This window comes from Polyodon spathula, chromosome 5, assembly GCF_017654505.1.
Source record: "Polyodon spathula isolate WHYD16114869_AA chromosome 5, ASM1765450v1, whole genome shotgun sequence".
NCBI classification, from domain to species: domain Eukaryota; kingdom Metazoa; phylum Chordata; class Actinopteri; order Acipenseriformes; family Polyodontidae; genus Polyodon; species Polyodon spathula.
In genome coordinates, this window is record NC_054538.1 from 69066091 (window position 1) to 69090677 (window position 24587).

General features: G+C 38.4%; 2 protein-coding genes across 6 annotated transcripts in view; one reads left to right on the forward strand and one right to left on the reverse strand.

Annotated features, from left to right (window-relative positions):
* Window positions 1-20: 20 nt before the first annotated feature.
* utp25 (UTP25 small subunit processor component) lies at window positions 21-14590 on the reverse strand. 2 transcript variants are annotated; one of them, XM_041251147.1, is made up of 12 exons: window positions 14453-14590; window positions 12703-12742; window positions 12161-12365; window positions 11434-11649; window positions 10567-10655; window positions 7347-7751; window positions 6475-6691; window positions 3129-3331; window positions 2700-2882; window positions 2088-2197; window positions 1655-1900; window positions 21-1067 (listed from the first exon to the last, which is right to left on the reverse strand). In XM_041251147.1, the coding sequence occupies exons 1-12, from the start codon at window positions 14551-14553 to the stop codon at window positions 815-817; spliced, it is 2268 nt and encodes a 755-aa protein (XP_041107081.1). In that variant the 5' UTR covers window positions 14554-14590; the 3' UTR covers window positions 21-814. The 2 variants fall into 2 exon arrangements, with proteins under 2 accessions (XP_041107081.1, XP_041107082.1); XM_041251148.1 differs by lacking the exon at window positions 14453-14590 and having other exon boundaries at window positions 12161-12361.
* A 5127-nt stretch (window positions 14591-19717) lies between these two features.
* The window catches only part of si:ch211-51e12.7 (uncharacterized protein LOC336335 homolog), a 10335-nt gene continuing 5465 nt past the window's right edge, over window positions 19718-24587 (forward strand). The window contains exons 1-5 of one of the 4 annotated variants that reach the window (XM_041251151.1): window positions 19718-19811; window positions 22620-22705; window positions 23244-23402; window positions 23847-23978; window positions 24538-24587. The exon at window positions 24538-24587 is cut by the window's right edge and continues 64 nt beyond it. In XM_041251151.1, coding sequence (XP_041107085.1) covers window positions 22620-22705; window positions 23244-23402; window positions 23847-23978; window positions 24538-24587 — 427 coding nt within the window. In that variant the 5' untranslated portion in view covers window positions 19718-19811. Of the gene's footprint in view, window positions 19812-20247; window positions 20399-20523; window positions 22010-22619; window positions 22706-23243; window positions 23403-23846; window positions 23979-24537 lie in introns of those variants that run through there. The other 3 variants (XM_041251152.1, XM_041251149.1, XM_041251150.1) reach the window with 3 other exon arrangements.

A 24587-nucleotide genomic window follows, 5' to 3' on the forward strand; every position in this document is an offset into this window, starting at 1 on the left:
ACTTCACAGACGAAGACTGGCAGGTTTCATCAGGAATATATTGTTATCCCCGCTTTAGTTCTGAGATGCACAGACACCTGTTATTAGAACATAGCATTAAAAATATTAAAAAGAAAGACATTACATTAACTTTCGGGTTTAAAATGTTTGAATGAAAGCTTACAACACTGATAGATGGGACAATCCCAAGCATAACCTGCAAAATAGCGCACAACTCGCTATTGAAACTATTTATTTTTGTTTGGGGGTTGTTAAGTGGGTCTTAGAAAATGTATTTGAAATAATTTTCTACAGAAAGGCCAACTTAAAAGTGTAGCTGATTAAACCCAGTCTACCTCTGAAGTGAGCCACAGCTTTGATATTCAATGCTGTATCGTGGAAATGGCAAACATTTATAGGGATGAATTTACAGTTGGCTAAACCCCACATAAGCCCCCCCCCTCCCCCGTATTGGTATTCACCCTTCCAACGCTCAATCATACATTACAGCAGGTTGGATTATAAGAAACCAAACAGACAAACACATTCCCTAATCATCAGGTTTATCAGAAAACTGCTAAAAGACTATTACTTAAAATTAATTCGCTTCTTGCAGTTTCACTACAAGTAATGAAATTGTGAAAAAAAAAAAAAAGTCTTAACCACAGCACTTTGGTCTAATCCTCCTGGAATGGATTCCGTGGCCCATGGGGAATTAACTACACACTGCTACATGACATTGTGAGGTTACACACTGTACCAATTAAACAGCCTTTTGGTTAAACAAACTAGTTATGTTTCTAGTAGAACCTAGAGACAGAGGTGCATGATTGAGTTACAGCGTTTCCTCCCCCCCAGTGACGAACAAGTGGACTGATTTCTTAGACTGCAGCATTTGAGCAGCGCGCTCTGCCCCGGCGATGGCAGCCAGCCTCTGCATGTCGTAGCGGGAGTACAGGGCAGTGCAGGTCCAGGTGGCCTCCTCTCCGCTGCTCGAAGCCTTCAGCATGTTGCACATCTCACTGTAGAAGTGTGGGTAGGTGGGCAGCGCATAGAAAATCAGGTTGCAGATCCCTTTGATTGTGTATCTGTGTTTGAGAAAAAGGAAAACTTATGATTGTTTTGAAAAAAAGTGTCATCTGTGTTACAATACAATTTTTCCAACCTCGTTTTGTGGTTTGATTATAGATTCCCTTCAGAAGTAAAAAAAAAAAAAAAAACAACAAAAATAAAATAAAAAAAGATCACAAGTTACAAAAGGAGTTCTATGTGGAGTATAATACCCACTGTAACATGCTCATTTTTCCTCGTACCTGCTTTCTAGTAACACATCTTAAAATGTAACAGGAAAGAGAAACACTGCAGGACAGGTATCAGCTAGTAGAAACCGAACAAGCATTATAGGCTGAATGACCTCCTCTCATTTATACATTTTCATATGTTCTTAATGCCTTCCTCAATTTTCAGCGAGTATAGTGGAAATCACATTCTGAAAATGCTTCCCCATCAACATTTCCAAGGAATTAATAGAAGAAACTGCAAGTTAAGGTGATGGATAAAACTACGTGAATACTTGTTCACAAGGAACCGGACAGAAACTGGTTTCACGGGCTACAGAGCCAGCTGGACCCTTTCTACAGTGAACGCAGGGGACAATGCAGGCTGAAGGCTGTACCTCTTGTAGAAGTGGAAGCGTTCAGTAAACAGGAGGAACTGCTTGTCCCCCGTCTGGAAGAAGTGCCTGGCTCTGGAGACTTCCGATTTCTTGGAGTACTCGCAGATGTGTGTGCAGTTGAGCTCCTCCTTGCGCAGGTAGTTGCGCAGTCGGACGTAATCAAAATAGGAGGGGATGTAGATGAGCGTGTGAGACATGACAGCGTCCCGGTACTGCGGGAGAACCTTACCAATAAAGAACTGGAATCTGAGGAGAAGAGCAGACAAGCCACAGTCTAAAAGAATACGGAAAAAGAAGTTCTTACACTTACAAATGCAAAACGGAAGTCTGCTTAACTTGTTTGTTTGATTAAATGTCGTTACAACGTGTAGATGTAGGTTAGACATTTTTTGTTACAGCTTTGGCAGCTACATGAGAAATAAAGAGAGCAGACCTGGCATCCTGATCCATGAAGCTGTCTGCCTCCAGTCTCTGAAAGATGTGAGGCAGCTGCACCAGCACCTGACTGATGGAGCCGGTTTTGGGCAAGTTCTTTACAGCCACCTGTAACACATTTTTAACAATTAGCAACAAATTATAATTCCAGTAAATCAAATACGTAATATCACCATTTCGTAAGTCTCACTTTTTTTTCTAAAAGAAAGACACTATGGTAAAAGGAGAATTTAAAAAATGTGATTTTTTTTTTTTTTTTTTTCAAAACACAGATTTTGATGCTACACTTAGTCAATTTCGAGAGGCCGCATGAAAGAACGTAGCTCATATTGAAAACACATGTATAGAAAAAAACACACCCTAGAAAAGCCATAGTCTAAAAAAAAAAAAAAAAAAAAATTTTTAATATTTTAAAATGTAAAAAAAACATCTATAGTTAATGTAAATTTTTTGCTCATCGCTTCTAAGGCAAAAATATCATCTTATTAACCCTTGCCCTTTTTACAAGATAACTGATTTATACGTTGTTTGAAAACTGCATTGTCCAGCAGTCTTTTTACTGATAAAAGTCTAAAGTAAGCAAAGTCTGGGAGAAGCTGGGGAGATGGACCTGGCCCCGGTAGTTGCAGCAGTGCTTGCTATGGATTGCGTTGATCTGGGGGTCCTGGATGGCACTGAACAGCAGGGTCTGCCTGTAATACCGACTCCAGTTGTTGAGGCTCCACATCCTGACCCGGGAGAAGTCCACCCCATGAGAGTCCAGCGGCTGCAGGTTCAGGTGCTTCATCACGTGCTGAAACACAAAGGGGCAGAAGAGGAGGCCTTTATACACACACACACACACACACACACACACACACACACACACACACACACACCGCTACTCCAACTCAACTTTCTCTCCGTTGAAACTTTGTTACTTCCAGTAGTACATTAGAGAAAAAAAAAAACAAGATGGTTTAATTTAACCAGATTATATTGATGTAAGAAAGTTGCATTCAAGGACCAGAGCTCAAGAGCCGAGGAGCGTCCTCCCTACCAGCACGTGCTCCCAGTTCTGCATAAGGAAGACGTCAGCCTGGTCAATGATGAGCAGCTCGATGGAGGACAGGAAGTCAAATTCCCTCTTCTTGTCACCCTCCACCCCCAGCACGGTACGCAGCCCCAGTGGAGAGGCGACGATGATGTCAGAGGAGTAGAAGGGGGAGTAGAGACGCATGCTCTTCTGCAGGATAGACACACCTGAACAGGGGGCACAAAGAAAAGGGGGGCTCTCACAATCACAAGCCAGAGGACAAACACATACTCACAAGGGGTGGAAAGATACACTAATGTCACTACATATCACACACACACACACACACAAAATAGTGCAATGTGGATTAGGATTGGCCATGGAGCCGGAGCAGAGCTGTCCCATTTTATGAGTTGTGTTCCGGAGCTGGAGCCAGGTTCATCGGAGCACTCCAGAGCTCAGGCTCAGGAGCTGCTCCACTTTTTCCTACCTTTGACATTTTATATAACAAAACTTAACAAAATAAATAACTATGTACAGTAGAATGCACAGAAACTCCCAAAAATGTAACTTCAGAATTACTTTAATGTTCTATTTATACTGGTATAATACACAAGGGGAATACGGTGTAAATAGAAAATATTTAAGTTGCTGGAAAAGCCAGCTTTCACAAAAACAAAAAAAAATAAACTTCATTGCATGGGAAATCCTTTTCGGCTTGAAAAAGATGCATTACTTTACTTACTATCTTTTAAATTTGTGCAATTACAGTTTTAATTGTACTACTAAATGACAATTCAAATGACTAAACCTCAATTCAATTAAACACGTTATGGATTTAACCTGGAAGGAAATATATTTAAAAGATAAAATGCAAATTGTGCTATAATAGATTCTACTTCTACTACCGGTCATAGGCGATGACTTTTGGTTTTGCCGGCGAGTGCTTTTAAACGATATTACAATATAGATAAGGATTTCAAGAAACCTGATTGGTCAATACAGGGCAAGGATGTCGAATGTTAGTATTAATCAATCAAACTGACTGACTGATTGGATGGATGTTAGTATCCTTTTAAAAAAAAAAAAAAAAAAAAAAACGTAAATACAATATTCACGTGAGTGATTTACCTTTTTCTGCTTGATGAAAGAAAATCTGCAGGCAAAAGGCAAAAAACTACTGAAAGAATTTTCCACAACACTACATTTTCCCACCTATTATGAACTAGTTGTTCAGAACTAATATTTCCTGGCTCCTTAACAGCTACATTTATTTTCAATTGTCTATTTTTACTTTTACGTTAAAATATATGTTTTTAGGTTACTTTAAAATATATTAAAGGCAATTAGTTTTGACAACTTGGCATTGTCTAAAAAAGTAATTAGACTATTAAGGTATTGAATAAGTTGTTCATCATAACATTAATTTTCTACAATTTACAAAGATTTATAGGAAAAACTATAATGTTTTTAACCAAAGTTTAAAATAAAACAATTCTAAGCATCAATTGTATGATTATCTGTAATAGTAAAGGCACTGTTTTTTTTCTAGCAGTAATATTGCAAAAAACATTTTTTAAACACTTATTGACATGACCTTTAATCTTTTCAGAAAGACCCTGAATCTGCTTTGCCCAGGCTACCAACACCCCTCAAGAAAGACTGCTGAGAAATTTATACTCATGCATTGTAGCTCCTTTAAAGCAAGAACTAATGTCTGCATCACATGTTGCCATTACATTTGATCTGTGGACACATACCAAAAATCAGAAGCATCTGCTAGCAGTAACATGCCACTTTGTTGACCAGAAGTGGAATTTGATTGCAAAATGCATTGGCTGCATTCCATGAAGCCCATACTGGGGAGAACATTGCCTTCTCAATGCAAAACGTTTGACTCGTATGATTTAAAGCAAGTCGTGCATGCCGTTACGGACAGTAGTGCCAATGTTGTACGGTCTCTGTCAGCACTTGAGACAGCCTGAAGCTGGAGCAGGAGGTCTCTGCCAGCCCTGGAGCCAGCCTGAAGCTGAAGCAAGAGGTCTCTGCCAGCCCTGGAGCCAGCCTGGAGCTGGAGCAAGAGGTCTCTGCCAGCCCTGGAGCCTCCAGAGCTGCAGCTAGCAAACCCGGAGCATTGCCAACCCTAATGTGGATATCGAGAGACAGTATGTATCACAACACATGCAATAGTCCTGATCACCTATTTGTATGATGCATAATAATATTAAGGATGACTTTTGTTCAAAGGCAAAAATGAAAGGAGTCTAGGAGAGCATGTAAAGTGAATTTATACTCTAGAGTATAAATGCCTGTAAGTAAATTAAGAAAACTGACTTAAAACGAGTTAACTGTTAATCTGATTGAACACAAATCAAACCAGCAGAAAGAGAACTACGCTAACCCTAGTTACCATTGACTCCTGAGGCAAAAAGTTTTTGGAGCCCTGCAAGTACAGGGGTTCCGGTTAGGGGTTGCGGTAAATTTTTGCAGATAAACACCTGTCGAACTTAAATGTTCAGGTTACCGATAAAAGAAAGAATTTGCAAGAAGGCTCCCTGCATCAGTTCGTATCTGGTTTGTTGTTGTTACACACACGCCTTACATTTTCAGTACTATACTTTCAACAGAAGCAGTAATTTAATTCAGAACGATATATCACTTGCCAAAAGAGATAACTGTGGACATGTAGACTGTAATACAGTACATACTTTTAAATCTGGGACATAGTGTAGTAATTCCCCATTACCGACCCAACAACAGCAAAATGAAATCAAAATGTTACCCATGCACAGAACTGCGTAAAACATAAAAGGCAATGCAACTTAGCAAAAGACTAAAAAAACAACAACAGTGTTTCAGAATTAAAACAGTATAACAAGTCAGTATTCAAAACTGCAGAATATAGTGTGTGATAAGGCACTAATGCACAAAAGGAATTAAAGCTCACAGATTTAAAGAAAAAAAAAAAAAAAAAGCACCATGGTATCTAACACCGTTTAACTTCTCCAATACAGAAGCTAGTCTCGTTCACTTTGTTTTTGCTGCATTTTCGTGGTGTAAAAGTGGAGGAAGCGCTGTGTAACTGCACAACAGAAACAGACTGATTCGGTATACGAGGAAAAAAAACATGTTTATTGTAACATTGAAGAGATGGGCTTTGTATCAGAAAACTGGTGACTGAGTTGGAAATCTCGTGTGACGTTTAAGTGCATTAATTTCATATATATGGGGATCAACAACTGTACCAAAAATAAGAAGCATATGTACATCATAGTAATGTCTGTGCACCCAAAAAACTGGTGAAAAGACCCTGCAGGAGATGCTCTGGATTGTATTTCTTTAAGATCAGGGAGTGGGAGAGCAGGCATACCTATCCTGAAGTGGTCATCCACATTCCCTGAGAAGACAGCGTGGTAGTCATCGGGTCTTGAGAGGTTAGCTGGCTGGTTCTCCGGGTCGGAGCCAAACTCATCCTTGAACCTCTTCTTGTTGCTCACATCCAGCTTCTTGTCGCCCACCTCTAGCAGACTGATGAGGGTCTGAACCACACACATAGCAGAGTCTCGAAACGGAACCAGAATCAGAACCTTGGGGGCGAGAGGACAGTTCACAGGGTGCTGTGCTGATCAGGGATCACCAGGGCTTCCTTCTTAAAGTGTTGGTCTACTTCACTTAGTTTCTTAATAGTTTTACCTGTGTATGTGCAGTGTCTTAGGTAATTCCTCATCACCAGCACCCCAGAAAGGCAAAGAGAGGGAAGGCAATTGACACAATATTCCCTGTACTGCACTGTACTTGAAACTTGGCTCATCTAAAACTGGTTCTATGTATGATTGTTTTTATTTTATTTTTTTGTTTTACTCCCATTGCAAAGCAGTTTGATCAATTTCTGGTTTTACTATGACGTTAACAAAATACTCCTGAGCTTGTTATCTACCTGCACACCGTGGCTAATCAAGCCTGTAGTAAAACCTGGAATGGGTGAAACTACAATGAAATACGAGTCTTATTTCCATGCTACGGAAGATGTCACAGCTCCTTATCAAACTTCAACCCATTCAATTCATAGAGAGTATCAACAAATCACACAATGAAAAATAAATACATAAATAAATAAATAAAAAGACCAACAATCAGGCAGAAACAAAGACAGAGACAGAGAGATAGGCAGGCATACAAAACAACAGAAGACAGCCAGGCACTCAAGCACACACAAAGGCAAACCGAGGCAGGCAGACCCACCTTGGGCCGGGTAAGCCCCTGGTCCCGCAGCTCATCTGGCTCAGAGCCAGGTTTGGTGTTGCGCAGCTGGGTGTTGTGGGCGAGGACCTGGGAGTTGGCCTTGAGCACGTGGTTGAGAGCGTGCAGGCAGTACACACTGCGCACCTGCGGCCCATTGGCCAGGGCAGAGCTCTCAGGGAGATACAGGTCCCGGTAGCTGCCCATGATGCTGAGGAGCTCTTGCTGCAGGGGGGTGAAACCGTGCTGGTGCTCCGGGAGCAGGAAGGGCTGGTTCACTTTGGGCCAGGTCAACTCCAGGGGTTTGTAGAGGTGTGCCTGGCTTGGGCTCAAGTCCTTGGGCGCACTGAGAGGTGAGCTGTACTTCTGCTGACTGGAGGTGTACACCAGGTTGCCCAGTCTTGGCCACTAGAAGCAAGCAAAAATAAATAAATAAATAAATAAATAGTAATAGTAATATATAAAAATTTGAAACGCTTGGCTGAGAAACAGTTATTTTCTCTATACATGCCCAGATACAAACTTTGTTAGTACAGTGACTGTATATCAAATTCCACTAATTTGACTTCTCCAAAACTAAGACTGGAATTTGACTGAAATTATATTAGAAGTTAATACGTCAGGTGAAGGCTGTCTCTTATTGTACAAGAGAATAATATAGATAATAGATAAATTTGCCTGTCTTCAACTCCAGCATCAATTAAAACTTGGCAACAAGTGGCCCGAAAACAGTGATTGGTGTATATTGTAGAGAGAGAGAGCAGCTTCTACGAAGATGTTCATTGAACTGGCAATAAAACGTTCACCGAGGGGAAGCATTCCGTACCAGATGTCATTTGATTTTTTTTCGTGGAATTTGAAAAAGCCTTGGCTGTACAGCTTAAAGCTTGGAAAAGTACAGTTTAAAGCTTTTTACAGGACCATTTTCTAAATCTGGCTGCGAGCACATTCGCATCTCAGTGATACTGGGAGTGTCTTTAGACCACCTTGGTGATTTTTGGTCTGTAATGCTGATGTTTGGGTGAATATTAACGGCCAGTGTCATTGGAACGTAATATGTCCCAATTACTTATCCAAATTAATGGTCGAAGTTAATAACAGGATTTTCCATTTTGTTATGTTTTTATTTAGAGTTTTATTTTTAAAATTCCGATCATTCTATGCAGGCAGTGACATTTATACACAAGATAAGAGGTATAGGAATGTTTGGAAATGCTGCTCTGTGATTGGCTGATTTCTCATATGTGATTTACAATAACGTAAGGCCAACACATCTTACATACTGTGGCACTCAAAATTACACATTTACAGTTTCTATATACTCGGGATGTAATAGATTAAAACGGTTAACTGATAAACACGTACAGTTTTTACAGTTAACATATAATACAATTTGATAAAATGTGTCTGGCATGTTGTGTTTTAAAGGTACACATCCAGCAAAACATGTGCTCTTTACACACTGCCTCTGAACTCTGCAACTCCTCTGCCTGCAACACTTTTTATTTGGCAACACGTGACGTGGGGTTAGGTGTGATTAGTCGACTGAAAACATCTATCAAAACTAGTTTCAAGCTGTAGATTTCCAGTGTTCATACATGGAGCACAGCAACTGGCTCAAAATAGAAAAGGGAGGAGTGTAAAGATGGAGCGATCAAAACAAAGTTGTGTCAAATACCTATGAAATAAAAATTAAAAAAATTTAGTTTAAGAGAGGTACGTTAATGTATTATTATTATTGCCACTTTTTATTGCAACTACCTGCCTTTGTCTGAAAGTTCTGAACTGGTTACCAAGCAACCAACTTGCCGTGTCAGCGGGATGCACTTCTGTAGTCTCTGATTTTTCTTGTGAAGGGAGTTCAAAAAGTTGCTTCATAAATATCAAACAATTGACAGTTTTCTGGAAAAAGTGTTGGAAACGGGAGCAATGAAGGGGAATCGAGTGGCACAACAGCAAAAGAAGTGCCGACAACAATGACCCGATCAGCAGCAGAAAATAAAAAAAAAAGCTTGTGCTTAACGTCTTGCTTGCACGGTTTCTTGGCAGATATTTTTGATCTCTTCAGTAATTCTTAAAACATCACTCCAAGGATGAGATATTTTTGTCTTTTCTCTCACTGACAAAATCAAAAGCTGGATCAAGAATCTGTCATTGTGGTACAATTACGTAAACCGTGGCAGCTTAGAAGCATTTTACTGTAAAAAATATTGCAGAGTCATTTTTATTGCTAGAACTAGGGGGTCACAGTGCAGCAAAGTTTGAAAACCAATGCTCTATAACAGATTACATTTCCGTTCAACTTTGGCGAGAAGAGTGGTTTAAATTATGTATTTATTTTTTTAAACTAAGATGTTTAAGTTCAGTAGTTGTGGGCACAGTTTGTTAAAGTTGCAGTTTATCTGCGGTCATTTCAAGCAACGAGAAAAAAATCTTGTCTTTTACATACTTGCTTTTAAAATGGACTCGTAGCATTAATTCATATGACTCATATTTATGGGATGGTAAAGTGCATTTTTTAAATGGTGTTTTATTTTATGTGAAACCAGTGTCTCCTGTAGTGGATGGAGATTAACTATGAAGGAGAAACTAGAAAATGAGAAATGTGTACCTGTACACATTGTCAGTGTGATACAATCATGATGTAACTAAAGAGGATTTGTGCTGTAAGCTGCCTCTCTATGTTTGGTAAACAAATGGCAATACATGACAAAGAGTAAATATATGTGGAAAGGGTATTTATTTAAAGGGTATTTAGTGTGATGGTGTAACTACAGTTAAAACGGTTAACCGATAGAAATCAAACAAATAGCTTACACTGATTTTTTTTATTAAACGATATTTACATCCCTACTACAGGCCTTTTTTTTTTTTTTTTTTTTAATTTAGAAATGAATTGGATTCAATTGTAAACAAAAATAAAACAAAATTAAACACACCCCACCAAGTTCCTACCAAGCCAAGCACTAAGCACCAATACTGAAAATAATGTTTCCCTGTTACCATGTGATAACTAAACCACCTATTAAACTGGGACCTAGTGCTTTAGGTAGGCATTAAGTACAGTGCAGAGGAGACCCTATATAATCAGTCTTTGGGAGGCCACACACTGTTATAATGGAGTCAACATTAATACACTATATCGCTATGATACTGTCAGAAAAAAAAAGTGAAGCGCTCTGCTTTCCAGACACTGGGACTAGGGAAAGCACATTTCCTTTACCTTCACATGTGTCCTTGTTTTGTCATTTGTTGTTATGGTCTTCACATCCTCGTCATTCAGCTCTGTGTCGAGGTGCTGCACAAAGGGATCTAAACAGGGAAAATCAGCATTAAAAGCAGCACCATTTGATATTGAGCAAGCAGGCGGCACCATGCTTAAAATCTTCAAAGAATCTAACATCTTAATAATGTTGAGGTACTGTAGGACCCACTGCTACAGCCTTCCCCAAATCTTTTCATAGGGCAAATTCCAGGTGCGCTACTGTAAAAACCATTGCCTCAGCCGTTCCCATTATCTTTTAACAGGTATAATTCCATTAGGTTTACATAGTGGAACCTGTTATAAGCCGGTATGGTCATGGCTCCAATTTGCCCATAATGGCATTTCACATGCATTTTCATTACAAGGCGAAACACAAACTTGTAACTATGGCTCCCAAAAACAGCATTATAAAGGAGGCGCACTGTGTATGTGTGTGTGTGTATATCAGTGAAACAATGTGTAAAGTCTGTTCAGAATTATCTTGATATCAGCCTACCTAACAGCAAGGTATTTGTCCCAGACAGATGCTGCATATTGCATTGTGAATAATTACAACAGGACGGACAGCAATAAGACTGACTAACTGCAATCATTTACTATGAGCAATATCCTTATATAGGTGTCCCAGTTCATAATAAAGAATGAAAGGCAATTTATATATACATATACATATATATATTTTTATATTTTTTAGTGGTCGCCAATTATTTTTATTGGAAGGAGCACCTTTACTGGATGCGCCGCAGGCAATTCCTATTTTTAAACTGTAAGTTACACTTTGTTCAAGAATCTTGTCAGGGTAAAGGAATAAACAAGGAAGCATACCCTGTGAACTGGCCCTCTGTGAGATGCTCTCTCCTGTCTCAGTGCTCTCCTCCTCTTCTCCCAGGACGTTGGTCTCCAGGCTGAATTTAGACTCATGCTCCTTGTCAGTGAATTCCTCGCCTGGGATCCCTACTTCCTCAGCTTCATCTCCGCCCTGCTCCTCTGCCTCCTGCCCTGGTATTCCATTCTCTTCCTCACCCTCCTCACTCTCATCATCTGCCACAGACAAAAAAGAAATGTTTGTACAGGAACAACAGCACAATGATTAGTAGTGGACAGTCTATTGGTCAAACCTGCTTATAACATCCGCTCAAAAAGACCACCTTAAAAAATGAAGACCAAGACAGAAGCACAAGACTAGAAGATGCATGACACTGTGCCAATGATCAGATGTCATGCCTATCTTGACTGAAACTGACTGAACTGTAGCACTGTGCAACAGTAAGATTTTTCTATTACAGATGCTGTTACACTACAACAGTATTGCCAAGGGATGACCCATTCACAAAATGTGAGTGCTACACATTGCAGGCATTTCCAATGTTTTACTTTTTACTTTGTACACATCCCTTTTTTGTACAGCATACTGGGACATGTTTGCACATGTTTTGCAATGGACTTAATTTGGTTGTCTATTTTCAGGGTGACTGACAGAAAGGTCTCAATTTCATCAGCCAAGCACAGAAACAATTACAAATAATAATAATAATAATAATAACGTTCCTACCTTCATCACCACCTTCTTCCACCTCCTGCTCGCTCTCCTCCTCTACTTCAGGATCCTCCCCCTCATCACTCCCGTCCTCTTCCTCACTCTCCTCCTCCTCCTCCTCAGGACTGTTCATTGTGGACAGCAGTTTCTGATAGGCAGACACACGCTCTGGCTCGCTCTCCACATCGCTCTCTGCACTTGACTGGTCCAGACTGTCTGGCTGAAACAGGAACTAGGATGAGACTCAGCAAAGCTTTGCACATAAACCCCCTAACCCTGGGAGTAAAGCTGTAGTGTCCCAAAATCATAGGCAACATTACAAACACCAGCAAATAAACGATTATGCTTTTGGGACATTTTCAACATTTAGAGCCAACACCTTATACATAAGTATCAATATCAAAAGCTGTATTACTGTTCCAATGAAACAACTGGAAACTGGAGTACGTGAAAGCCACTTAAAAATCAGAACCAATTACGCAGTCATTACTTATCCACAGGCATAGGGTACCACCTGTACTGCAAACTAAATTAAACAAATTGATTTAATTTCTCACCAGTTCAACGATATGTGTTGCCTCCACCTTTTCATTAACACTGAAAGAAAAGAAAAAACAAACAATTAAACAGCCATCAACTTCTCGTTTAAACTGCCCCATGGAAGCCTGTGCGACTTGCTTATTCTGCGCAGATGAAAGGCGATCTCTTCACATTCTCTACATGGGTTCAGCTGATTTTGCCAAAGCGGGTTCACGGTGACTCAGCAGCTCCTGAGGGGAATGTGCAGTAGGTAGGCATTAAGTGATAGGCATTAAGATGTGAAGATTGCAGTCCATCAACAATCCCTAACAAACTTATCAGAACTGGAGCAATTTTCCCGTGAAGAATGGGCACAAACACCACAATCCTACTGTGCAAAGCTAGTTGAGACCTATCCAACAAGACTCATAGCAGTAATTGCTGTAAAAGGTGCTTCTACCAAGTACTGATTTAAGGGTCTGAACACTTATGCAACCAGCAAATTTCATTTTATACATTTTCTTTGCAGGTTTTGCTTACATTTAATCTCCTTCTCATATAACACTGTTCACTTTAACCTACAGCTTTGAATAAAAAACAGTTTGTTTGAAAAACTGTGCACACATCTGTAACTCAACAAAATGTGACACTATTGGTACGTGGTGAATACTTCTACAAACCACTGTATTGTAGTACTATAATTGGTGTGCCTAGATAGTGTGCAGTGTTTATAATTGCTTGCTGGAAATACATAATCATGTTTCTCTTTGACAAAATATTTTACCCCAGCATATAAACATAAGTGATCCCAAACATTGTAAGCAGCGTGATGGCAAATTTACAAAGACATGTGTACTTATCATGAAAGAGCACATATTAAAAGCATGTTTTATAGGCTTGGCAGCTCTGGGCATTTATTTAGAAAGCGCAGGTATTTTAGCGTATAAATATATATATATATATATATTATATATTCTATATATATATATATATATATATATATATATATATATATAGGTAGAGAGAGATCTCGAGAGAGGCTAGATCTGCGCGAAACATTTATATGTGGCATATATACGCACACAGGTGTGTGTGTGTGTGTGTGTGTGTGTGTGTGTGTGTGTGTGTATATATATATATATATATATATATATATATATATATATATATATATATATATATATATACACACACACACACACACACACAAAATTATTTTGCATTGCAGTTTTCTATATACGTTGTGTATTTTGATGCATTATTAAAAGTTTTGTATAGTGAGTTCGCTGCGTGTTTCTGACCAATTGCTGACCAATGGCAGCCGCTGAGTGTTACCCAGAGTTGCTGAAACGCCGTTAACCCGCTTTGACAAAACCAGCAAAGCAGGTGTAGTGATTGGAAAGAGATAGCTCTGCATACACATCATGAGTAGGGCACGCACAATTATATGGGAAACAGAATTCGATACTATACACCTGTATGAGTTTGTTCTGAAAATAGCGCGTCACATACAACGGGTTTTTCTTTGGTTTCCTCGTGCCCAAGGCCTAAGGCATGTACTGCTATCTGCGTTGACTGACAATCCTTGGTTACATAAACATATTACATTTATTTACATTCTTCTAAATATATAAACAAATAAGAATTATGATACATTAAAAGGTAGTTATTTATTGAGCTCTTGTCCAACCGCTTACAGGCAATATTACAATCTTGATACATGTCAGCGGTGTAGATTAACTGATTTTTTGAGAATTACAAAAAAATAACAATATCTGAAACTCTTACTTATCGTGAAAAGGGTGCTCTTCTCCAAAATCTTTCAGATGCTTTTTCTGTTTCTTGGTTAAACTGTTAAAAAGGTGACTTTTCTGCCTTCGTTTACCCATCTTCAATACTGCACACAACACACATGTACAAACTGGAGCTGCCGTACAGTACTTCAGAGTGCCGTAAACCCTGACCAATGGGAGATTGGGAAGGATTGTCACGTCTAACTTGAGCGACACAAATGTAAATAGTAAAACATACATAGAAATATAATATTATTGTTATATGCACCTCGACGTATACAGTACATGCTGTAAGGTAAGGTTAATATGGCTTGCCTTAATAATTAGGATCATGTGAATATATGCAACTTGCGACATTTATCATTTATTATATGGGATCAACATGTTTGTCGCGTATGCATTGATGCTGTTTACCAATAATCCCACAAGAGACAAACTGTGAGTTAGTCAAAGTGAGAGCTGAGTAGAGGAGTTTATTTCTGCTCAAAAAGAGAAGGATGGGTCACATGACTGCATTCTGGTTTTTGTTTCATTTGAAGGCTTGGTCGGCCATCTTAATGAAGGCACCCAACTGCGAGTGAGACTTAGGTGTGGAAATAATTTTTAAAAACTTATAATAATGCCCACATGCTGTGCAGCGTTTGGATGCTGTAATACGAGGAAGAAGGACTGCGGTTTCAGTTTTCACAGGTACGTCGTTAGTAAAACAATGCATCGCTCAAGTTTGTTTTGTTTTGTTTTGTTGTTCTTAAATTATTTTTTAGAGTAAAATACTTTTTGACCAGCAAAATACATTTAAAATGAACTGCTCTTCTTATACTGTAAGAAAAAAAAAACAACAGAATAGCACTTTTTATTTTAAAATGTTATGCACAACACAATTTACTTTTCTGAAATGTCTTTTGCAGGAATAGTTTGTGAACATGTAAGAAATATAAATTTTAATGTTGCAGTATGACGTGTTTTTTTTATTTTTTATGTTACAGATGAGCAATGATGTCTCTATGGGATGGGTAGCAGTATAACAAGGTGGCTTACTGTAATGCTTTGTTTGTTGTCTGTAGATTTCCACTAAACAAAGACAGGAGAGAGAAGTGGATTCGTTGTGTTAGAAGGGTCAATTTTAACCCTTCACTGAACACGTTTCTGTGTTCGAAGCACTTTGAGGACTCCTGTTTTGACAGGACAGGACAGACTGTGAGACTGAGAGAAGATGCTGTTCCAACAATCTTTGTGCTTCCAGGTTGTCCTGGGAAGAAGGTAAGACAGAATGTGCGTAATATCCAGGTTTATAGAGAGTGAAGAGATTTTGCACACAAACCTTCAGAACAACTGCCTGAAGACTACTCTCTTGACCCTGCCAGCCTTTATGTCACGATGTCACCCCATAGCCAAACATTTTCATGACTGTCTTTACCACATCGTATTATAAGTGCTCTAATATATATATATATATATATATATTATATATATCTCTATATATTATATATAAATATAATATATATATATATATAGATGCACTTTTTTTATAAAAAAAATAATAAAGGTTGGGAAACGGACTTGTGTGCCGATAGAAAAGTAGGCTAAACAAAATCCTATTTGTTTTATAAAAAAAATATTTTTTTTTCCTTTTTGAAGACTTAAATAATATAAGATTTAATCTCCATAAAAAAAGTTGATATATATATATATATATATATATATATATATATATATATATATATATATATATATATATATATTATATTTTTGTTACCTTAGGTATCCTGGGGTAAACTAAAGGGACTAAACTGTCATCCCCTACTTATTACATTATATGTCCATCCACAATACATATTTAGAAGTACAAAGAAAAATATTAATCATTCATAGCATCTCATCCTATTTGCATTAAATTCTTTTAGCAATGATAAACTCCCAGTTACTTTTATTATTGATTAGTCACATTCAAGAGTTGTTTTATTGGGCCGATGAAAATGACCCATCTGTGCCTCTCTAAACTGTTAACCGGTAATTCAATTACTTGTAGGTTAAAGGACCACAGCAGACAACCACAATCAGCAAGCAAGTAATGCCTGTTGTCAGTAGCATCCCGGTGCCACCTGTTAAAACCATCGACATTTACCAAGACCACAACTACTGCTTGGCCAGCCTGGCAGCTGCGAAAGAGAAGATATTGGATTTGAAAGACCAACTGGAGGCTGCGAGGAAGAAACTCAAAGTCTGTCAACAGAGAGAGCGCAGGATGAACATGTGTTGGCGGGAAATGAAAGATTTGTTGCTGCACCTAAAAAGGAGTAAATTGATCCCGCCAGGTTGTGCGTCGGAGGTCATAGCAAGCACGCTCAGCACCATGTCCTTAAAATCTCTGAAGAATGAAATGAAAGGTCTTACCAGTTCGGAACAGTTACACAGTTATGACTTGAGACGGTTCTGCCTCACTCTGTACTTTTACGCTCCGGATGCTTACAAATTCGTGGGCTGCCACTTGGATCTGCCACACTCCAGTCTAGTGAGAGAATGGGCGGACGTTTCCAGTGAAACACCCGGGTTCACAGAGGAGTCCTTTCAGTGGCTTTCCAGTTACTCACTTGAGGGTATGCAGTTTTGCATCCAGGTAAATGGTGTGAATATCCCAACAAACACACAAAGCGACACCCATTGCGAGGAAGACCTTGAATCTAATGATTGTGTTTGTATTGAACTTGGGCATGACTGCCCCTCAGTTGCAACTGAAGCCCTGGTATTCCTACTCGTGGCTGTGAATGCTGACTTGAAGTTGCCCTTAGGTTACGCATTAAACAAGGGTTTGTCCTCTGATACAGTAAAAAAACTTCTTCATCACTGTTTGTCTAACTTGACAGATGTTGGGATCTTGGTAAAGGAAGTAACTTTTGATGACAAATCCACCCAAATTGTTAGCGGTAAAGTCCCTCAAGAACAGCTGTATTCCCAACTCTTTAGTTTGATGATGTCTCAGGCACAGCAAATTCAGCTTTAATCTGATGATAATGCATCCACTGTGACCCCATTTATTTTAAATCATCTGTTTCCCATATACATCATTTAAATCTATGTGCTGTAGCAAGTGGAAACTCTTCCAGTGTCAGTGGTATGAAAATGAAAGAAGCCAAAGTGCTCTATGTATTGTACATTAATTATACCTTCCACTTGTATAGTGATCCCTCATGGCTGGCCTGGTGAAGGCATGACTGCAGGGTGTGCAGTTTGTCATGCAGTCAGGAGTGTAGTTGGGTGTTCCGTGTTGCCCTTGGCACTGCCACTTCAGCAGTTTGGAGACGTAAGTTCGTCAGGGACTGCTTCACCTCAACAGACTTTGGCAGCCAATGTTGCCCAGGTGTATAGTGAGCTTGAGCCTTCAGGGGCTGCTAGCACCCTTGATGACTGGCCTAGCGGTGGGATTAGGGAAGTTCTGTGCTTTGCTTGAGTAGCTGCAGTGAGGGAACATAATTGGACATTTTAATTTGGGGAGAGAATGTGTGTTAAATGAAAATAAAGAACAATTAAAACTATTGTGGTCTTCCTAGCTGTCTTTTTTTTTTTTTAAATAAAACATCCCCACCACAGGAGCTTATGTTTTAGTAGTTATGCCATTGCCTATTTCAGCTATTAAACCAGAGGCTGGTATTTTAAGTGTTACAAAAACTGTAATGATGCCCTTCATATTTACCCATGACTTCAGATATCTGCAATGTTGTGGTCATATGATTTTTTGTTTCAAGACGATAAAGACCCAACGCTTTAAGATACTCGCTCATATCCAATACATTATGTAATTCACTTGGTTAAGTCTGATCGTTAACTGTTTCACTGTCACGTAACCATTGGCCATGTGTATTTGTTTTTTTATTCTATTTAAAAGCACTATAAACACACACCCATATTGTTTTGACCATTCTGTTAATGAATAGTCGAAGTTAATTGGAAATCCTTACTAAAGTCTTTGTGCCTCAAAATAAGAAGTCAAATGTGTGGAGTGATTAAGGAGTAAAATAAAAATCTACAAAGCTTCAAAACTACTGATTGCTTCTGTTGCCTATGCTCAGCTTACAGGTGTGTGTGTTTATGAGCTATGAACTAGAACAGGCTTCTACAAACTAGGCTCAATGATACTATGATTATGCAATCTGTGCAGTTGACACTGACTCTTATGGTATAGGAGTGCTGTGTTGTCTTGCTTTGCACTTGGGTGTCAGCTTCATTTCACAGTCCTCTTACTTACCCAAAGTGCTCACAAGAAGAGACCGGATCAACACTATATGTTAACCTACAATAAACAACATTAATGAATGGTCAGTTGGTTGTTTTTTTTGTTGTTTTTTTTTGGGGGGGGGGGTTGTTTTTTTTTTGTTTTTTTAAGTTTTCATAGGTTTTCTTCTTGCAAGAAAATAATTGGGGTTACTTTTATTGATCCGAGGAAAGCACTGGAAATGCCTGTAACAGGGTGGCTAGATAAAGGTAGACCTATTACAAAATTAATGCAGTAGCAACTGCAAAAGGGATTGCAAAAAGAGTAGTGACTAAATGGACACACACACACACTTTCAGTATACAGTAGGTAAATGTACACAATTTTAGTATACAGTATGTCAATCTTCACAGTTTCAGTATACAGTATGTAAATGTACACAATTTCAGTATACAGTATGTAAATCTTCACAATTTCAGTATACTGTAGGTAAATGAACACACACTTTAAGGTATGGAAATGGTCACTTTAGATACAGTGTACTGGATTTACTTTCAAAGATTTAAACAGTGGTAGATTTAAATAAGAAGGGAAGGGGAGAACCGTTAAAGTCGACATTATCTTTATGGAATGTTCAATGGATGTGGTTATGGCTCCTACACAGAAGAGGCGTAGCAGCGTGAACTCAGCATTGCGAACGGAGGGGGTGTAGTTTCATTTATTTTCCATTCAACCTGTCATGTTTGCTTTGCATCGCCAATTTTGGTTTTGAGATGAGTGACTTTTTTCTTGGCCAATGGCAAGCCAAGTTCTCTAAAAATGACGCTACAAAAGATATGTTGTCCAATCAAAAGTGGTTCGTATTGGCCGTGGGCGGTCTATGTTCCTGGTTGCAATGTACCCTTGACAAAGAAAACGGAATACCGGAGGTTTCGGGATTTAGAGTAGAGCCGCCATTTCAGAAAGGAGAAAGCTGGAGAGTAGAAGAATATATATATATATATATATATTATATAGTAATATACATTATATGTTGCATAAAAACCACATTTAAAAAAAATATTTATCTATTAAAAAAATAATTATTTATTTTTTTTGACGGTGCATTTTAATTGTATTTTAATACGGGACATAGTTCAGCGAGGTAAGCCAAATATTAATGATATAGAATCTTATGTTGTAAGCTTTAGCATTTATAGAAAAAAGAAAGCACGTTAAAGAAAAATGAATCGATTAAGATACAGTATTACAAAAAAATAAAACTGGCAATAACGTAACTTTACATATTAAGTCCCTTAAAAAATAGACATTTTCAGTTTTTATTTTTATTTCTTTATTTTATTTAAACATGGGTGTGACTTCCAAACCTTTTTCAGTAACGTTTTGTATACTGCTTACTGTAAATGTGTATCTAAACATTATGTCTAAATTGCAGACTGAAGATAACTTTAAATTATGAAGCTCAGAATATAGCCTTATATTGCATGAATACAATACTCATTTTTAAGAGTAGTCCTGTATTTTTCCAAGTTAATTTATCACTATTGCATTAACAAAAAGAAACGTGGTCTTTAAATTAGACGCTGTTAACTGCTGGTCTGGGTATTGTGTATTGCTACCGTAATCTCCGTGTTTTTCACCGGAACAAAGCAACAGACACAGAATACAACCAACGTTATTTCAGGACACACCGTCCATCGCTTTGGGGAGATGTCTAAATCGCGGGGCGGGGTAATTTATTATTTTTTTTTTTTTGCAATAAACTGTTAAAAGCATACATCGTTGCTGTTTAGTTTTAGGTTTTTCAATACAAAAACGTGTTTTTTTATTTTTTATTTTTACCTTTGATGTCTTTTTCGAACAAAAACATTGACATACATTAACATTTAGTGCATTCTTTTTATGTGGGCATTAAAATGAGGGAAAATGTATGTATTTAGCTTTTTTTTTTTTAGAATGTAGCATTCCATTGTTATTTTGCTTTCCGCGGACAGTAAGGTGCTGAATCGGTGATCAGTGTTGCACATTCAAAGTCCGTCTCTAGATATGACGATTAGTTTAATTTCTGCCCTCCAGTCTAACCATAATATAAATGCAGTAATTGATTAGATGGATAACGTTGTGTGTCTGTCTTTTTAAGTAGTAAAAACAAAAAGAATACATGCGACAGTGGCCAGTCGCTTGCGCTGCACTATTTACAGACGAGTCTGGCTAATCTGGCCTGGTACTTGTTCTTTGATCCGGTTTGAATAGGTCTTGAGCCTGTGTTTGTCACAGAATGTACCATGTCAGTCATCTCAATTAAGAGTTTAAAAGTGGAATCCTTTAAAAAAATATTAAAAAAAACCCATTAAATTCGATTGTTGAACAAGGGTAAACCTTTAGGACAAATTATGATTTGAAATAAATCGCTTTGAGAACCTGGTGCGTTGCCTCCAGGGCATGGCAGGGTCACATGATTGCCATGCAGTGTGTGTTGAAAATCTCCTGCATGTGCTGTGCTTTTGCAATGGACTCCATAGCGAATGCATTCTGAGTCGGGCAATGGGTTATTTGCAACTGAATTCAGACTTTCAAGGGTTAAACTACCAACAGTGAGAAATGGCTGTGATACTGTATATATTGCAACAAACACAAGTACACATGTGTGTATAAATTGTTCTTCACTAGACAGGCTCATCAAAGCTTCATTTCATTCAAATTTGGTATGCACCTGTCCCTGCAGTTTATAACCGATCAGCAGACAAATACTAGTGCTACTAACTTATTTTAAACAGCATGGAATCTTTTAGCTCTAATGTGCACTTAATGGGGTCTATGCTTATTTCATGAGTTAATAAATACTGTCACACTTTAACTCTGTATTAATCCAGCTGGGGTCCCTCTTCTGGGCTGTTGGCATCTTTAGCAACAGTTGAGGAAACTTTCATGAACATCATTTAAAAAAAAACAAAAAAAACAGAGTCAAGTTAAAAATCAGAAAATAATTGTGGTCTATAAGTGGTTGTATTTAGGTCTGCGATTGAAATTGGGCATTGTCATCATTTGGAAAGCAGGCAGTGCCTACTGTTCTGTATGTTTGTGCATTATTCCTGTTCATGTCTGGATGCTTCACCGTTGATCTTAATGGCTTAGTGGAGCAACTAAAGCAGCTCAGCTGCCTCCTGAGGTCCAGCTGGGAAATGAACTAAAGTCAAAGTGCAGCAGCCTTTTTTAAAATCCCATTAGCGGTAGGAACAAACCTGGTCAGGGTGTGTAGTGTCAAAATGGAGACCCTTATGTGCTTGTTGTATCCTTCCGTACATCAATCTGCCAGTCTGCCACTTAATCACACAATACATGGTAAGCATGAGAAGTGTCTTGATTTTGCACCACATTTTTAACATACACTCCTAGCATTCTGGAGGTGTTTTGGATTGCTTAATCCGCTCTTAATTTTATACAAATATTTTTTACCTTTCATTAATTGTGAGTTTAGTAAACAGTTATGAGGACCCTCCCTCTGTATGTGAATGTACAGGTTTGTTTAAATTATGTATGTTTAAACTAATCATGAATACAGAATATGAGATTTTAAAAAGGAAAACTGCTGGGCACCAAGAGGTGCAAAATCAAAAAGAAAAAGGTAATAATTGTGAATACTTGATTTTTAAAAAATCTATTCTATCAGGACATTTTGGACTACAAGACCTTCTTCAATGTCTGAAACGTCCTGATCATTTTTTATTTTAAACGTAGTTAATGGAAAAATATATATATCTATATATAATTATATATATATATTATATATATATATATATCGACATGAAATTGCACATTATTGTGAGACCATATAAGTAGAAAGCCTACATATGATAAACCTTTACTAGCGGGCATTTCAATTATTTATGTAACTTACTAACATGTGTTTTTGATGCACCTGCTACTGTATTCTGTTTACATTTTTTATTAGATGGAACAGGATATAGAGCAGCCTATGGAGCAGACAGAAACCAGACCTGCTGCTACAGAGGGAGCCCCGTCAGAAAACAAAATGAGGTTGGGAGGATCACCTTTCATTGCGTAATTTACTTTGGTAGACAGTGTTCTAGCACAGGACTTTATTAAATTGGCCATTTAAATTACCATATAATTATAATTTTAGATCAAGCTCCAGAATATTTTAAGGTGCATGGACTAAAGGCCTATGTTTACGTTATTTTAGTGGATATATTCTAGTAATGTGTAATGACTAAATTGATTTGTCAGTGATGATCGGTTTTTTGGGGTATTTTTTTTTGAGTAACTTACAGACTGCATATTGCAAATATCAGTATTTTATCTCTATTGGGACTTTTGATAGATGTTGTTGAAATGTAGCTTTTTCATGTGTTTCTTCATATGAATTTACCGTAGTTTAACCACAGTTTGCCATGTCTTTTAATATGTTTTACCATGCCTCCGCAGGCTTTACCTGTGCTTGATCAGGCTTTCACCAAGCTTTATCACATTTTGCACAGCTTTACTAAGAGAAACTTTTTAAAACGAATAACCATGACAAATATATAAAATCTTGCTTTTAAAATATGTTTGGCAGAGGCAGTGGTTCGAAAAACAGAGGACGAGGCGGATGGATGGGGCGAGGAGGACGGATGGGGCGAGGTGGGAGGGGCATGATGATGAAGGGACAGGGGCCTCCAGGACGAGAGAGAGCCAGGGGCAGAGGGGGCGCCCTGAACGGATTCAGGCCCGGAAGGTACAGCAGGCTGGGCTAACCAGGAGAAACAACATTGTATCAGGGGTGCTGAATTCTGTTAAAAGGGAAGAGATGTTTAAATTAGGGCTGGTGTAAATACTCGAGCATTCTAAAACGCATTTCTCTAAACGCATTTTGACAAAGTACTCGTGACAAAGTAAACATGTTCTTATTCATAATGGTACCATTGTATAAATGATGTCTGAAACAAATAACACTTTGTACTGTAGCGAAGGGTGTATTTCTCTCCTTTAAGACATCATTTGAAGGAACCTTTTTTATTGTTATATGTCACTGTCTGTGTTAAACCAGCAAGCCCAGTCTAGTGTGTTTTATTTGACATGCATGTTTTGTTTTTTAATAATGTCGATTTACCACTACAATACAGTATGGCTCCAGTATTAATGTTAGGGTAACATTGTGTTCTTGGTTCTGTGTTTTCAGACGAGGCATGGGGAGAATGCGACCATTCCCTGACCCCCATGGTCGAATGGGGAGGAGGGGTTGTCCCATGGGTCTGCCCCCACCACCTCCTCCACCCCCCCATATGAGGGGACCCTACCCACCCATGCACAGGTAGTGCTGATGGGAACACCTCAAAATATGGAAATTAAAATGTAGTTATATTTGGGTTAAGTGCTAGGATGGTGAACTGAGGGTGCAGTATTACTGTTCAGTTATGGTGCCTGTCAAAATCCAATACTGGACTTTCCTTGAGCCCCAGTGAACACCTGATAAAGAATACCAGTCCCTTCCAAGAATAGATCTCTGATAGGACTCTTGAAACAGAATCGTTGTGGTAGGCAGTTTCATGTTCACTTTGGAATGCGAAGATGAGTTTGCATGTTCATCTGATAAGCTCCCCTGCTGTTGATACTGTCTGGCCCCAGAATTGTTCTCTGCACTAAGAACTACCTGTTTTGAGATCTAGAAATAATAAGACAATTCTGTCACAACAATTTTGACTGGAATTATTTTTCAATGTCTTCAATCTTTAGTAAATTTAAGGCGATTAATTAATAGTTGTGGACGAAAGTTTGAGACCAACCAGCTACTAGCAAACGGATGGACAGAATGGCTTTCTGTCGTTGGTAAAGGTGATAAATATGTAACATATTTTGTGGTTTGTTTGCAGACATGGCCTCCCTCCTCTACCTCCCCCTGGACACATGGGTTTCAGAGGGA